Below are 17,018 nucleotides of genomic sequence, written 5' to 3' on the forward strand. Positions count from 1 at the left end.
GGAGAAAGATCAAAAAGCGGACACAACTAAAGACCGTTCAAAGTAACTCCGGATCAGACGGCAGGTTCTGACTCCGGTGTGAGACAGAGCGCTCACACTCACTGCATGGTTAGAAGAGAACTCACAGGGAGGGACTTCTGGGGAAATAGAAACTCAACTGTTCTCATGATAACCGTGTATGTTTCCCAACCCCCACGCATACCCCCCTCCCTCCCATCCCTCTATATGTTGTCTCTCTAACCCTAAGCAGCCTTATATGCCTTTACCTGCGAGCCATACCACGTCCATGGAGCACGATGAAGCTGTGGATGATGCTTCTGGTTCTGCTGCTACACCTTGGTAATGCTCCCTGGATGAAAGGTGGGGAGGAATATGGGGTTATAAATCAGGTTCATGTGTGTGTGTGTTTTTGTTTTTAAATCAGCTGCCTGTCTTTATTTGTACACCTTTGGACTGACCTATGTGTGTATGTATGCTGGCAGGATCAATGAACGCATGACATTCTGTTAAACATATGTGTAGTGGTGTGAAGTAACTAAGTACATTTACTCAAGTACATTTTTGAGATTCTTGGTCTTGAGTATTTCAATGTTTTGCTGCTTTGTTCTTCTACCCCACTCCAATTCAGAGGTAAATGGTGTACTTTTGCTCCACTACATTTATATTTTATATTTTGTATTTAATACCTTTAGTTACTTCACAGATGTGGATGAATGATGTGAAATCTAATCAAGTGTTAAATCAGACTTTAGTTCCACCTGGAGTAAATCCACCAGCTACCCTGCAGTCTACAAAGTACTTCAGACTAGCTGCACCTTCACCAGCTACCCTGCAGTCTACAAAGTACTTCAGACTAGCTGCACCTTTACCAGCTTTGAGAACACTTTCATGATCAATCATTATAAAACACATCATATATATTATTCTGCATAATGAGTACTTTTACTTTTGGTACTTTAAGTATATTTTGAACAGGAAATGTTTGTGTTGTGTCAACTTGTGTGTGCAGAATGTAGATTCAGCCCTGTTTGGTTCAAAGTGTCCCTTTAAATCCGGGTTGATTTCCTGTCCTCCTGCAGTGGTGTGCGTGTGTCTCCCCGCGCCTTCCAAAGTCTCCATCTCCTCCCTCAACATGGAGCACACTCTCAGCTTCCTGCCGGGCCCCGGGACCCCCCCAGACGCCCGCTTCACTGTCCAGGTCCTCCGCCTCAGGTATTCAGTCGCTGGGCAACATAACGAGACAGTGAGACAGACTCGGCAACAATATACTCAACACCAGTGGTGTAATGTAACTAAGTACATTTACTTAAATACAGTACTTAAGTAGAAAATTAGGTACTTCAAATTATGAAGTATTATGAAATATATATTTTTTTTACTCAGGTACAAATCTGAATGCACTTAGTACTTGGTGGAGAAACCCTTGTTGGACACACCGAGGTCAGACGCTTCTTGTAGTTGATCTCCAGGTCTGTGCACATCTCAGGAAGGATTTTGGTCCACTCCTCTCTGAAGATCCTCTCCAAATCCTGAAGGTTTTGAGGCTGGTGCTTGGCCTCTGGAAGCTTCAGCTCCCTCCACAGATGTATATGGGATTATGGTCCGGAGACTGGCTAGGCCCCTCCATCACCTCAATGTGCTTCTTCTTTAGCCACTCCTGTTACCTTGGCCGTATGTTCAGGGTCATTGTCCGGCTGGAAGACCCCTCCATGACCCATTTTCAGTGTCTGAGGGAAGGAGGCTATCGGCCAAGATGTCACGGTATGGCCCCGTACATCCTCTCCTCGATGCAGGAAGTCCTCCTGTCCCCTTAGCGGAGAAACACCCCCGAAGCATAATGTTTACATGCTGACGGTGGGGATGGTGTTCTGGGGTTATAGTCAGCATCTCTCTTCCTCCAAACACGGTGTGTCGAGTTGATGCCAAAGATCTCGATGTTGGTCTCATCTGACTACGTCGCCTTCTCCCAAGCCTTCTCTGAATCAATCAGATGTTCGTTGTCAAACTTCAGACGGGCTTTCATGTTCTTCTTGAGCAGGGGGGGGGCCTTCAGCCGCTGCAGGGTTTGATCCATTATAGTGTAGTGTGATACCAATAGTTTTCTTGGTGCCTGTGGTCCCTGCTGCCTTGAGATCAGTAACAAGTTCCTCCTGTGTAGTTCTGGGCTGATCCCTCACCTTTCTCATGATCATCAATACCCCACGGGGCCAGATCTTGTGTGGAGCCCCATACCGAGGGCGACTGATGCTCATTTTCTTTTTCTTCCATTCCCGAATAATCGCACCAACAGCTGTCTCCTTCTCACCAAGCTGCTTTCTGATGGTTTTGTAGCCGATCCCAGCCTTGTAGAGGTCTACAGTCCCTGAGGTCCTTAGACAGTTCTTTAGTCTTGCCCATGGTGGAGAGGTTGGAATCTGATTGGTTGATTCTGTGGACAGGTGTCTTTTATACAGGTAACAAAGTTGATATGAGGAGTACTTTCTTAAAGGAAGACTGTAACCGGTCTGTGGGAGCCAGAATTCTTGTTTGTTGCAAGGGGATCAAATACTTATTTCACACAATTAAATGCAAATTAATTTATATCTCTTATATGATCTACATTTCTGGACATTCTTTTTGATATGTTGTCTCTCATTAGTCAAATAAACCTACCATTACAATTATAGACTGTTCATTTCTTGGTAAACTTACAAAATCGGCAAGGGATCAAATAATGATTTCCTCGACTGTGTGTTGCCTTCGACCACTGTAGATGTTTAAGGTTGTGCTCATTTGCCCTTATATACAGATGGGTAGTTGAGTCTACAGTAATGCATCATATTCGATCTAATCATGTTGGTAGCTTTGTTGCTGTCCTTTGTATTTTTTAAAGTAAACCTTTCTTGAGTTTCTGTTCTCAGCTTTGTGACGATGCTTTCTCCAGCTGATCTCTTTCAGCTGAATGTATCGCAAAGATTGAAACAGAAAGGTTTTGAACAATGTAGTGGAGTATAAAGTACAATATCTCCCTCAGGAACATAAGTATTGAAGTTGTACTAAGTTTCATTCTACTATTAAATAAAAGTTTCATTTTTGTTTCTTTTGAACCTTCCTAACTCTTTGACTAAGCACTTTCCTTTTTCAGTAACTGTGTACTTGTAGCAATAACATAACAAGTGTGAGTTCCATGTATCAGGATGACTCATGCGGTGTTTGTTATCTGTGCTAAGTATAATACTCATTACTCATTACACTGTGCTGAAAGTCATGTTTTACGATGGCCCCCTCTTCGTGCTGCAGATAGCTATAAAAAGCTTTCCCCTCTGGGGCCACTCATTTAAAAGAAGCCCGTTCGCCACTTGAGTTTTAAAAATGTCGACCATTTTCCAAGATGGCCGCCATTTCAAGCCAAGTGAAACAGTATTTTACCACAGAGTTTGTCAAACACCAACTATAATCTTATTTCCATGTTTAAAAGACATACAATATATTCTATTAAATCTAATATACTTTGTGAATATAATATATAAATTATCTATTATCTGCTGCACTATCTTTCTCTCCCTCTGGAGGAAGAGCCAGTGGAGACTGCTGGCAGCGTGCGCACAGCTGACGGCCGGACAGAAGTGTAACCTAACCCGAGCCTTCAAGGACCGCTATGAACAATACCAAGCCCGAGTCCAGGCCTTCACATTCAGCCAGACGTCCAACTGGACCGTGTCGGAGAAGTTCCTGCCTCTGACAGACAGTGAGACACACTCACATTCATACTGAAGATTTAAAGTTACACACAATCAAACAAAAAGTCCTGAGTTGTTCTGACTGCAAGGTAGACATATGATAACCTGATGGGTCCAGATAAAGATATGAAGTGCACATAAGCTTTCTATTTATTGGAAATGTAGTGTCCAACATGTGAATGCAGGACATCTTTGCTTCAGTATTTTTACTTTATGATTATTTGACCTGCCATGATTCTCCCAGCAGTAGACAGACAGTAAGTGAGGTTCATGTCTCCGCAGCGGTGCTGGGACCTCCGGATGTGTCTCTGTCCGGCTGTGGGGACTGTTTGCTTCTGCGGCTCGGAGCTCCTATAGCAATGGAGATCAGTCCAACATACAGAGTCCACGTGCAAAGGACCAGGGATGGTGTACAGGTAAGAGGTGAACGTAGCCTCCGGGTCTGAACATATCAATCTCAAAGAACTATCTCAATTGCTAGTTTAAAGTCTTAGCCCAATTTGGTAGAAAGACGATAAAGCAGCATATGCTAACGATATAAAGGTGTAGCAGTCTTTAATCTCTCCCCTGCTCCACCCATTTGCCTAAATATGGTCTTCTGGATCCTAATACCAAATGTAAGGTGTTTATATGCCAAATGTAAAGCACTGCCTAGCAAAATGACTGCCCCTCCCACTTTCAGTTAAAAACAAAGAATTTAAAGTAAAAGGAAAGATCTGTGTCTTTAGGACCTCGACGAAAAGCATAGGAAATGAGACGCAGTCAGTCAATACATGTTATGCTATGCTAATCACATGCTATGATGTTAACGCCATTCATCAAAGTAAAGTTGTAATACAAAAAAGTGGTAACTGTAGAAGCTGCATTGAAATATATGAACCACTGACAAAGCCAAATAAATCCCAGTTAAGTGTTAGCCTGCTGCCTGACACTATGGATTTTAATTGAATTGAAAGGTGGGGAGGAATATGGGTGACATTATGTTATCGTCTGACTGACCATGCTATTTGGGCTGGTTGTAGATATTTCAAAAAGCCCACTTTTCTTCATTTTTGATGTGATTAGCGAAAACCTAAGAATCTTTAGTAGGCCTAACCACCAGTCAAATGACAGGGAATGTTATCATCAAAAAGGGGCGGTCCATGACGTAGAGGAACAGTACCCTGATTTGTTGTTCTCGTGCAGCATTCAGATGTCTTGTTCACACATTGTAGAAGAGGACCCACACTAGACTAAGAGTTGGTTTCCTGTCACACAGGATATAGAATGTTGCTTCTCGCCCCCCGAGCGTGGCTTTGGTGGCAGATTAGTTTTTTTGTTTTGGGTCTACATGCTTGTATAGCACAATTCATATAGCATAGAATGGGCATTGGGCATTCAAAAGTAAAAAAAAAAAAATAGTGCAAGGAGAAATAATAGACATATAATAGTAGAAGACAATGGTGCAAGGGACACAGTGGTGAAAAGTCAAATAATTGTTCCCTTTCTTCTATATGTAAAGATTCCCATGCTTTTACTGCCAACAATGCTGGCTTACTTTTACGATTGATGAATAGTAATCTTGAAAGATGTTTTCAGAACAAGTAGTCAGCATTTGCTAATTCTTATGCTATATAGACTTTCAAAAATGTTCTTGATTGTCTTTATAAACTGTATTATGAAATATGTTTTGCGGCTCCAGACAAACCTTAATTGGTGGCAAAGGGGGGGAAATGGATGTTTGATGGTAAAGGTTGCTGACTCCTGTTTTAGGAGGATGGCCCAAATAAAGCTAAAGTGCAAAAAAGCTAGCATATGAATCCAATCCAATCCACTTTATTTCTCGAGCACATTTAAAAACAACAGAGTTGAACAAAGTGCTATAGTGTACATCATCAACTGTATAAAACATAGCATAAATACACTGAACAAAAATATAAACGCAACACTTTTGTTTTTGCTTCCATCTTTCATGAGATGAACTCAAAGATCTAAAACATTTTCTATAGACACAAAATAACCATTTCTCTCAAATATTGTTCACAAATCTGAAAAAATGTGTGATAGTGAGCACTTCTCCTTTGCCGAGATAATCCATCCCACCTCACAGGTGTGGCATATCAAGATGCTGATTAGACAGCATGATTATTGCACAGGTGTGCCTTAGGCTGGCCATAATAAAAGGCCACTCTGAAACGTGCAGTTTTGCTTTATTGGGGGGGTCTGGGGGGGGTCCGAAAACCAGTCAGTATCTGGTGTGAGGGTTAGGGTTAGGGTAATGTTGTGAATCGAGTGGCCCATGGTGGTGATGGGGTTATGGTATGGGCAGGCGTATGTTATGGACGACGAACACAGGCCACTCGATTCACAACATTACCCTAACCCTAACCCTAACCCTACCCCTACCCAGATGATTTTTTCAGATTTGTGAACAATATTTGAGAGAAATTGTTATTTTGTGTATATAGAAAATGTTTTAGATCTTTGAGTTCATCTCATGAAAAAGGGGAGCAAAAACAAAAGTGTTGCGTTTATATTTTTGTTCAGTGTACATAAAAAACAGACGGGACATGAAACAAATGTAAGACACGAGACAATGAAACCAGATCAGAAGCCACAGACTGAAAAACTCTTCTACATGCAACACGCTCTCACTCCCAACCCGTCACATGTTGACGGTCGGTCAGGGCCCCTCCCCGCCACTTTATTACGGACAGGGTACCCCTTGAGAGTCAGTTTTCAACGGGCAGGGCGTCCCATAGACCTTCATAGACCTCCCATAGCGTTGATAATCGACGCCATGAGAACGCTCCCCGACGGTCGGTTGTTATTGTCAATATTAATATAATAATTATTTATTTTGTAATAGTCACACTAGATTTAGCCGTTTTTCTAAAAACATTTTAGAAGTGGTGATTGACATTATTAACCCACGGATCTATGTTTTTTTTCCCGCACGGACATTTTAGTTAACCGGACTTCCTGTTGATGTGAAATCCGAAAACATTTTTTCAAAATAATACTTTATTCCGAGTTTGCTTGCTTTTCTCTTTGGAGGTCATCACATAACGGCATTGTAATACACGATTCGGCTGCATTAACTATTACATATCTGCCGTAGTTCGCTATTTATAGAGCCCTGATGAGAAGACTTCTGGACAAACAGGAACAACTGCCGCCGAAACTGAATATGTGACGTGGATCATAAATATATCAATTAAACAAAATCTTCAATTTCTCTTCACAATATAAGTCTCCTTGCAGTGTCAACACTAATTCGGCTGACTTTTATATTTGATCCAATCGGTATATTGGTATATTTACACCATAACGGTGCACAGCTGATAGAAATGGACACCTGGTGGTTAAAGCACGTTATTGAAATGTATTATTTTTATTATTAGATATTAATAGGAGACACAGACAAACAAACTAATAAGGCTTTATTTAAACATTAAAGAATACTTTAGGTTAAGGTCTTATTTTGAATAAGAAAAAAGCTTGGGGATATAAATATTAAGCCTGACAAAGTACTAATATATTGCTTTCCTGCAATGTTAACTACTGCATGTTTAAGCACTTATTTTAACTGATATCATACATATGTATTATACTCTTATAAGATGTATGTAGATAGTATAAGAAATGTGCAGAATACGACAGTTTAATGGTGGAGGTACACACATATTGATAGATGTCTTGTAATGCACTGTTGAGGAACCTGCGACCCAAGTTGTTCATCTCCGACCTTGTCAGGTATTGAACATTCAATAAATAAAGAACACAGAATTATTCAATATAAAACACAGAATATGTGTGGTTATACTAAATGATTTACAAATAAACACCACTGCATATTTACAACTGTTACACATGCTGATGTAACGCAAATGTTTCCAACTTGGGATCAATAAAGTATATCTTATCTTAAGATGATCGATGGCTACTGCCATATTTGCTAAATGTGCCTCTGAACCTTGACAAGTGCATGTGTCAGGCTCATCAATTAACAACAGGAGGGGTCACAGACATAAGACCAGCTGTTAAATAAAGCTCTTCTGACCTTAGCTGTCGTGTGGGTATATATATATATATATATTAATGCTGCCCATTATGGGCACAAGCAATTTTCCCCCATTTATTAATTATATGTTTTACATGTGAGTGTTTCCTATCCCCTAAACCTCCAGGGATGTACACAGTTTAATACTGGCAACTTCTTATTATGGGAAATACGAAAACGTCTTTTAAAACTACAATTCCCAGTAGAGATGTGCCATAGAACATGTTGCGAAACACACTATAGCCAGCATGTGTAGTACTGGGGAGGGTATGACGGGGTGGACCCATTCAAATCCAGTTTTGGACAGTCTGCCGTGGTTCCATCCCATTTCAAAGTGCTGTTCGCAGTGGCGTTTTTATATGTACAAAAGTGGTGGGGCACAAAAAACTTAGATGTCTATATATAAGCTTCTGCAGTGACGTGCAGTGAGGTTCATGGCTGGTGAGGCACTGGCACTGACTTATATTTTGACCTAAATCAAAATATAATATTATTAGCTTTTTTTGTCTGATGCTTTGATTAATTTTAAACAGACAGTTCAACAAAAGGATACCCAAAAAATGTAATTTTATCATTTAAATATTGAATTGTTCTCTCTTAGTAAGATCCCATTTTCAATAAAATTGCAGTCTTACCTTGACTTGAAGATGAAGTCCATTTGCCTATCCTTCTGGACAAAAATCTCTATTACTTTTTTGTAAAAGTTCTCCTTATCTTCTTGTAGTTTCAAAAGTCTATCATAAATCTAATCTAATCGATAGATTTATGATTCGAAAATTATAAAAGTAGGGTAGACATGTGGATATTATCCGGCTGAACAAAATGTGCAGATCTAACAGCTACGTTTCCCACAGATCTTATTTCGAGCTATTTTCTAAAATCCTATGGAGAAATCTCATTGCTTTTTTGTTGAGGGAAGCCATGCGCAGCTTACTTCCGGGTTTTAGGACGCGTCTCTCGTCTCCTCTCTTCACACACCACACTTTTCGCGGCACATGTACTTATAGCCAATCAGCTCTGAATTATGTGAGATGACGTATGGTGGGGATGGCAGCTCAGCGTAACCCTCGTCACACACTATAACATCCAATCACAGAGCTTGAGGACTATCACGGGGTTTGTCAAGCGAAGCGGAGATAATACTTACTTCCAGGTTTAAAATTCTCCTAAAGCAAATGAGCTGCTCCGACTCTCGGTCCTGACGGACTCCAACTTGTGTTTATTAATCAAACAAATAAATAAACACAAGGATAATTGTGTTATTGTTGAGTAAATAACAGTGTGTGGTTTAGAAAAGAATACAAAAGTAGAAGGAAAAAACTATGAAACAATACAGATTTCAGTTTTCTGAGCCCCGACTCTCCCCATAACTGACGGCAACAAAAGTCCTACATTATTCAATTAAAATAAAGAGGTAAAAACAATAAGTGTGGCTTGATATTGAGTTAGAAAACGGTTGATAAACGCTGTGAGACTGGATCTGCCGAGAGCATTTCGCCGCGATCCCAACTCGTCTATTACTAACGTTCAGGGAGCTCTATGCAAGTCAACGGGACGCCCTGCCCGTTGAAAACTGACTCTCAAGGGGTACCCTGTGCGTAATAGAGTGACGGGGAGGGGCCCTGACCGCCCGTCAACATGTGACGGGTTGGGAGTGAGAACGTGTTGCTACATGACGTAAAAACAATACAAAACACTAGTAAGATAAGAACCCAAATGTAAAAGCACAAGTGTCATACCTGGTCTGTAAATGCCAGGGAAAAGAAGTGGGTTTTTAAACGAGATTTAAAAGCAGGCAGAGTTGGAGGAGCAAGTCTAACCTGGAGGAGTTATCGTTCCATCATTTTGGAGTTGGAACAGCAAAGGCTCTGTCTCCTCGCTGCTTTAACCTTGATTTAGGGACGACCAGAAGTAATCTGTCAGCAGACCTATCAACAGAGATTATGGATCATTTTGCTCCTGTGCCATGCATGTTTACACCTCTTATTTCAGGCTGCACGTGCTCAGATTATATGAAACTCAGAGTGCTATGAAAGGCCGTCAGGATAAAGAGTGAGACAGTGTGCAGGCGTTTCTCTGGCTCGTGTTTTTCATCCTTTGTGGCGTCACCCACGTCTTCCTCACACCGGCTCATGTTTGTCTTTATTTAGGTCAAAACAACTAGTGAAGCAATTTATATATGACATTCAGCAGACATGTTGAGTATGCCTTTTATTTTATTTAATCAAGCATATGACTAAAAACAACCAGTGGCCATACGGTAGAATCACAGATTTGTTTTCACTCATCACTCATTCAACCTGTTTTTGCTTCTTTGCATTTCCTGTACTAACATCTGGTGTGTGGCAGCTCTTTCTTGGGAAAAAGATACTTTGACACAGGAAGTGACGCACTGTATATAGGCTTTACCACATCCACTGACACATGTCTGTAATTGTACTTCGCAGAAATGTATAGGTATGATGAGCTTGTACAATTTTATTTGTATTGTTATTTTTTATATGTTTTATGTCTTGTAAATCACAGTGTTGAGGAAACTGCGATCTAAGTTTTGCATACCTTACATAATCACACCGTAGGTGTATATGTTAAGGCAATACATCTTTGAATATTGAAACAGTGACAGCTGAATAGAAAAAGAAGTAAAAAGCGCCACCTACAGAGACAGTTCTCTTTTAGTAACTCTTCCAACTGACAGAATAAATAGGCCACAAAAGAACATAAACAGAAGAAAATGTACAAATCACAATTGAATACATTTCTTTGAATACAAAATGGTGGCAGCATATTCTTACCACAAAATCATGAATATGGTTATTTTGTTGTTATGTTTACTTCAAAACTGATATATTGGATATATACATCCTTGACAATAACTGCAAGTTGCATAGGGGCCAGACTATATAAAACAAACATACTGTGGGCCGTCGTATATCTCAGTTGGTAATGCTGACGGCCCACCTACTGGGACTTGGTCCCTAAGTGAAGGACCCAGGTCTGAATACGCGACCATCGCTCTGACTCCCCCTTTTATAGCTGTCACTCAAATAAAGGCACCCAAAAAAAAAACATACAGTACTTAAAAGTGAAGATGTTCCATTTCTAACCCTGTGTGTGTGTGTGTGTGTGTGTGTGTGTGTGTGTGTGTGTGTGTGTGTGTGTGTGTGTGTGTGTGTGTGTGTGTGTGTGTGTGTGTGTGTGTGTGTGTGTGTGTGTGTGTGTGTGTGTGTGTGTGTGTGTGTGTGTGTGTGTGTGTGTGTGTGTGTGTGTGTGTGTGTGTGTGTGTGTGTGTGTGTGTGTGTGTGTGTGTGTGTGTGTGTGTGTGTGTGTGTGTGTGTGTGTGTGTGTGTGTGTGTGTGTGTGTGTGCAGTTCAATCTGAGCCTGCCTTACAAAGAGGAGACAGTGATCACCTACCTGCAGCCAGGTGTGGAGTACTGTGTGACCGTCTCCATCTGGTCCGTCTTCAACAAAAACACAGTCTCCAGTGCTCCTCACTGTGCCTTCACCAGTCGTCCCCCCTCCAGGAGCTCATGTACGTAGCCTCATTCTCTCAAACAGACACACAATAGAACGTCACAGGTAATCCTCAAACCCAGAAAGGAGTTAGCGTGTTACTAACGTGTTTGGTTGGAATGCCTAAAATAAGGTCTGTGGTTAACACAAGTGAAGAGATTTTAACGTTTTGTTCTACATAAAATATGTCAGTAAACTTTCCACTGGTGAATGTCTGAAGCTTCTACTTGTCATAAAAAACGGCTGTTGCTAACAAGCGACTAAATAAACGTGTATCACGCAGAACATTAGCCGCCTTTAGCTCACCGATGATGCATACAACCGTGATGATGTTCATTTATAGCACCGATGTCCCTCCCGCCCCTTATTGGTCCCTGAGGAGGCCTCTGCTCAGGTGCTGTGGGCGTGTACAAACTGCTTGATTGACATCTCCCTTTCTCTCGTATTGTAACACCTCTAAAGGCCGGACAGGAAGTACTCACATCTGTTATGTTAGTAACATTAGTAACACTTCACTGTGTTACACACTCAAAAATATGAAACATTTATCTTTAATTAAATGTATTTGTCAACAGGTTCCACGTATTAAGTTAAAAGATTACATTAAAACAATTATTAAGTTCATCTTACTTAAGGAACTTGTTTAACAGGAACACAATTGTCAAATATTACTGACCTTAAATAGTACACTCAGAGGCAACAGATGTTATGCTAGTCCCTTCTACATCTTATTTGTAGTAGTAACATAATATATTTGAGTTAAAAAAATGCGAACATTATATTTTCATCCAATTTATTTTTTACTAATTACTTTAACATGTTTGTAGTTTGTCAACCGGTTCCACACAAATTAATTTGTTTGTAAACCCTAACATTTTGGTGCATTTACAATAAGTAAAAAAACAAAAAATATTTGAGTGCACTTCCAAAAAAATAAATAATCCAATCTCATCAACAGATCTGACACAAATTGGTAAAAGCGTCAACACATAAACCATCTGGAGGGAGAAACCAGGGACCTCCCTAGTTTTTTGCAGAACAATAACATCAGACACAGGCCTCTGACTCTTGGAACGCTAGGAAATTAGGGATACACAATGTATCTGCTTACATTTTCTCTCAAAGAGTATAGGGTTTGTATGATTGGAAAGTCCTACATTCAAAATCTTACATTATTACAATTTTATAAAAGTAGTAGCAAAATACAAGAAGTAAAAATACTTGTGCAGAACTTTCAGAAACTGAACTTTATATCCTCAGATATGAGATCTATTAAAAGTGGGAAGTGAATGGTTTGAATATGCCAGTGTTCCTCTCCAGTGTGTGTTACTACTGGTTAAAAGGCTGAAAGGGGAACTGAACTTGAGTGTTAACGGTTCCTCACAGAGATGTAAATGTGAAACACTTTGTAAATAAACACTTTATAGGCCCTGACACTCAAACAAACCAACATCAAAGATCTAGTTTCAACAGAGCCGACTGTATTGCCTCTCATTACTGCGTCTTGGCCAAAAAGTTGCACCTGAACACATCAGAAAGACGACAGCGAACAATCAGTCTGTATTCGGCATTTAAAAATACAAAGTGAAGGCCTATCAAGTGTAATACATCTTGATAGATGGCGGCTGGTGGAATTTTTTTCTAGGTAGGGCTGTGCCACATGCAATCAATTTCAGCAAACATCCCAGTATGACTTAATGCAAAAAAAACTGGAGTTTTCCGTGTTCATTTACCAGTCTTACATTTTAATGCCTGCATAAACAATTTAATCATTTGAGACTGAGGACTATGTACACAAACTTAAAAACAATGGCATTAGCAATAATTGCATACATATATGTATGTATATATATATATATATATATATATGATGTGTATATATATATATATATATATATGATGTGTATATGTATATATATATATTGCAGAACAACGGTATAATCAACAGTAATACAAAAAGCTGAAGATGTAACAAACGAATAATGATTATTCTTATTCTTAAAATCAATGTAGTGTACGTCGTCTTTGACGGGCCTTTAAAAACGGTGGCGGTCTTCAGGTGCTCCTCCAGCACAGTGTGCAGGGAGACAACAAAATCCACCAATCCCCTGCCAGGGTTGACTGAAGGGTCAGTCTCGTCATGCCCACGGAAAGCCAACTCAAAAGCCCCACAAAACGTCATTATTTTTGGATAAAATCCCTGTTTTTATCCACCTCCTCATTGTGTTCACCGCAATCTTGTGGCCGTCGTCCAGCTGCGTAGCAGCTGCTTACTTGGGGCGCTAAAATAATCGCCCTCCGGTAATAGTTTTGAGGATGCTGATTGGCTATATTTTATGACATACATTCATATCTTGAATCAGCAATTGGCTAACCTGCTACAGAGACCCGCCTCTGTGGGGCGATTTCTCCATCGCCCCAGCACAGTACTTCAGCCGTACAGTGTTACTAGGAAAAGCGTATATTTTGCACAAATTATTTTAAAATCATATTTTACACATATTTCTGGGTGCATTCCATATTTTAAACACAAAAATGTTGACTATATATATAATTAATTAGTATTATTATTATTATTATTAGTATTATTATTATTATTATTATTAATGTGTGCAACATCTGTGGCTGTTCTCTAGGATTCTCAACTGAATGTGCTGAATTTGCTAAATGTTTGTGCAATTTGAAGGCTTCTAATCTAATCTTTCCACAGGTCATGTGATTTGTGATAAAAAAATAAATCCCAAATTTGGATCAATAAAGTATATTTTATATAACGAGAAGTGTACAATATTTAGAAGAGATATTCAGTGTGTGAGCGTGATACATGTTGCTGTTCTACCGTTCACAGATGTTGTGATGCTCGGCCTGCTGGCTGCAGTCTGTGCTCTGGGGCTGCTGCTCATTCTGCTGCACTTCTACGGTCTGCAGGGATTTAATGTACTGAGAAAATGCATATCTACAACTCTGGTAACAGAACAATCCCATGTTCATCTTGGCTTTACATTTTTCACTCAAAAAAGTTCTAGAAGTTTATCAAGTGTATTTTATGTGTTGTCCTCAGTTATCTAGATCTGTATGATGAATTGATTCCCAAAGAAGCTCAAACTTTGATTATTAATGTTCAGATAAAGCATTTGATTAAGAAATGAATCGATATGTCAAACAAAATAATATTATCAACAACAATGACAATGCTAACATTTGGGGTTTAGCAAGTAAATGTTAATTATCTTAGTTTAGCATGCTAGCATTATCTCTAACCACAAAGTACAGCAGAGGTTGATGGAAATATTTCTGGTGGAGCTGGAGGTAAAGTCAGAGTATCCACCCTCTCGCCCTCCTTCATACTTGAGATATTTCACTGTTGACCAAAGTGGTGCCTATGCCTGGCGACATGCAGCTAGCATCGCTAGGAACAACAATGTGGACAGCTGATAGTTTCAGCTTTCCCATTGTAAGTGCTACAAATTCCTATGTAATACAATATACATAAATCTATTGAACCATTACACTTTCTGCATATTTTGACATGTTAGTAATCATTTAGGTACGTCACTGCTGGGTCACACCAGGCAGATAATAGCTGTGACGTCCATCTTAATCTTTAGGTGCCACCTGTTTTTGGAGTCTAGATATGTTTGGACTACAGGCAGATATGTGCTGAGAGTCAGTTTAATATGCAAAGCCAGGGGCTTTTGCCAAGCCTTTCATGGAAACTTCCATCAAGACATCAGTTCCAGTGTTCTAGCATCTCCTTTTTCATTTCCAGTCAATATCCAAAGGAAATTTCCATCACAATACTGTTAGGTTAATTGTTGGGATCTCTATCCAGATTTATAAGATGACTGTCAATATTCATCACGTATTTTTTATGTTCAAATAACCATTGGTGTAAAGTAATTTAGTAGCTTTACTAAAGTACTGAACTTGAGTAAATACATGTTGAGGTACTTGTAATTTTGTATTTCCATTTGTTGCAACGTTATACTTCTACACCACTACAATTCAGAGGTTAATTGTATACTTTTACTCCACTACATTTATTTAATACCTTTAGTTACTTCGCAGAATTGTATTAATGATGTGAAATATAATCAACTCTTAAATCAGACTTTAGTTACACCTGGAGTAAATTCACAAGCTACCCTGCAGTATACAAAGTTACACCCCACACGTGCACTCCGCTCTGCATCAGCCAACCGGCTCACTGCACTCTCACTGCGAGGGGGACCCAAGTTCCCATCAGCAAAAACACGTGGGTTTGCTATCCTGGCTCCTAAATGGTGGAATGAGCTCCCCATTGACATCAGGACAGCAGAAAGCTTACACACCTTCCGGCGCAGACTGAAAACTCATCTGAATGAGAAATCAAATGAAAAATGAAAAACAAAACATAAAAAAACAAAACAAAATAAAAAGCACTTGTATACTAACCAAGCACTTACATACTAACTAAGGACTTATATACTAACAAAGGACTGGCTTGTCTACTGTAAAGCCTGTTGAATAGCACTTCAAATGGTTTGGCTCTATGAAACCGAATGTAACCGAATGATTCTGTTTTCTTCAAGTTTGTATCTTCTTGGTCGAATGTACTTATTGTAAGTCGCTTTGGATAAAAGCGTCAGCTAAATTAAATGTAATGTAATTAAAACTAGCTGCACCTTTACTAGCTTTGATAACACTTTAATGATCAATAATTATAATCAAAGCATATCATATACATTATAATTATCATCAATCAATCTGCAGATCTGGCATCAAAATATTCTTGAAGTACCAAAAGTACTTTTCTTATCATTTTGATGCTAATACTTTTGTACTTTTACTTGTAACTTTTGTAGTTCTACTTTTAATTAGGTACAAGATCTGATTACTTCTCCCACCTGTATACAAACTCTGATGGCTCATATTAACAGACACATGAACAACCCTCCTGAGACTCTGGCACTGTGAGCAGCATGTAACTGTCTCTGTCTGTCTTATCACCAGTCATACATCCGTCTGCCATGCCAGTGTGGCGGGGGTGTGCCCATTGAACCTCAAAGAAGGCTCTGCTGACTGCCTCCTTACTGCACACAGGCTCCTGAGGAACGCCTCTGATGGGGAGAGGAAATCCATGGAGAGGGCAGTGAAATCTAATGTGTAAAGGTGACATGTTGGGGAGGGACAGGACGTAGACCATGTCTAGGTTGATGGGATTTAGCTAAATGGTTTTTAGAAAGAAAAAGTCTATGTTCTACTATCACCGTGAGATATTTTTGTAAATTGTTATAATCCTGTTTATATGCCAATATTTCTAATGTTCCTGGTGGATGAAGTTATGTCACTTGTATAACTCAGAGAATAACTATCTGGTGTAGGGACGATCATGTTGCATGGAACTCCGTCTGAGATCCAGTTGTGTAAAAAAGGGCACAAGAGATAGTTTATTATGCATTACTTTAAGTATTAATCCTGTAGTATACACATGTATTACTGTAAAGTAGTATCTTTGCTTTGATTAATCCTGTTGTCTTCCTTATTATATCTTTCTCAAAAGTAGCTTTGTATCAACCATTACTGTGATTACATTAAAGAAATTATGAATGTCTACTGGATCCTGTTTTAAGTATAGCTGAAATCCCTGTGTGTACAAGGGAAATCGAATCTTATTGTATTCATATAGCCCAATATCACAAAACACATTTGTCTAAAGGGGCTTTCCAGATCCTGTGATATTCATGTTGAGTCTTTCATGTCC

The 17,018-nt window shown here is 39.5% G+C and overlaps 1 protein-coding gene across 2 annotated transcripts; it reads left to right on the forward strand.

The window, feature by feature from the left end:
- Positions 1-216: 216 nt before the first annotated feature.
- On the forward strand, positions 217-16,868 carry LOC117466585 (interferon alpha/beta receptor 2-like). Of its 2 annotated transcripts, none has more exons than XM_034109916.1 (7): positions 217-360; positions 1,080-1,212; positions 3,552-3,727; positions 4,002-4,135; positions 11,132-11,294; positions 14,124-14,242; positions 16,268-16,868. In XM_034109916.1, exons 1-7 carry the CDS (start codon positions 297-299, stop codon positions 16,334-16,336), a joined length of 858 nt encoding a protein of 285 aa, XP_033965807.1. In that variant the 5' UTR covers positions 217-296; the 3' UTR covers positions 16,337-16,868. The 2 variants fall into 2 exon arrangements, with proteins under 2 accessions (XP_033965807.1, XP_033965808.1); XM_034109917.1 differs by having other exon boundaries at positions 217-339.
- Positions 16,869-17,018: the final 150 nt, after the last annotated feature.

The sequence above is a fragment of the Pseudochaenichthys georgianus genome, chromosome 21 (genome assembly GCF_902827115.2).
Source record: "Pseudochaenichthys georgianus chromosome 21, fPseGeo1.2, whole genome shotgun sequence".
Lineage (NCBI taxonomy): Eukaryota > Metazoa > Chordata > Actinopteri > Perciformes > Channichthyidae > Pseudochaenichthys > Pseudochaenichthys georgianus.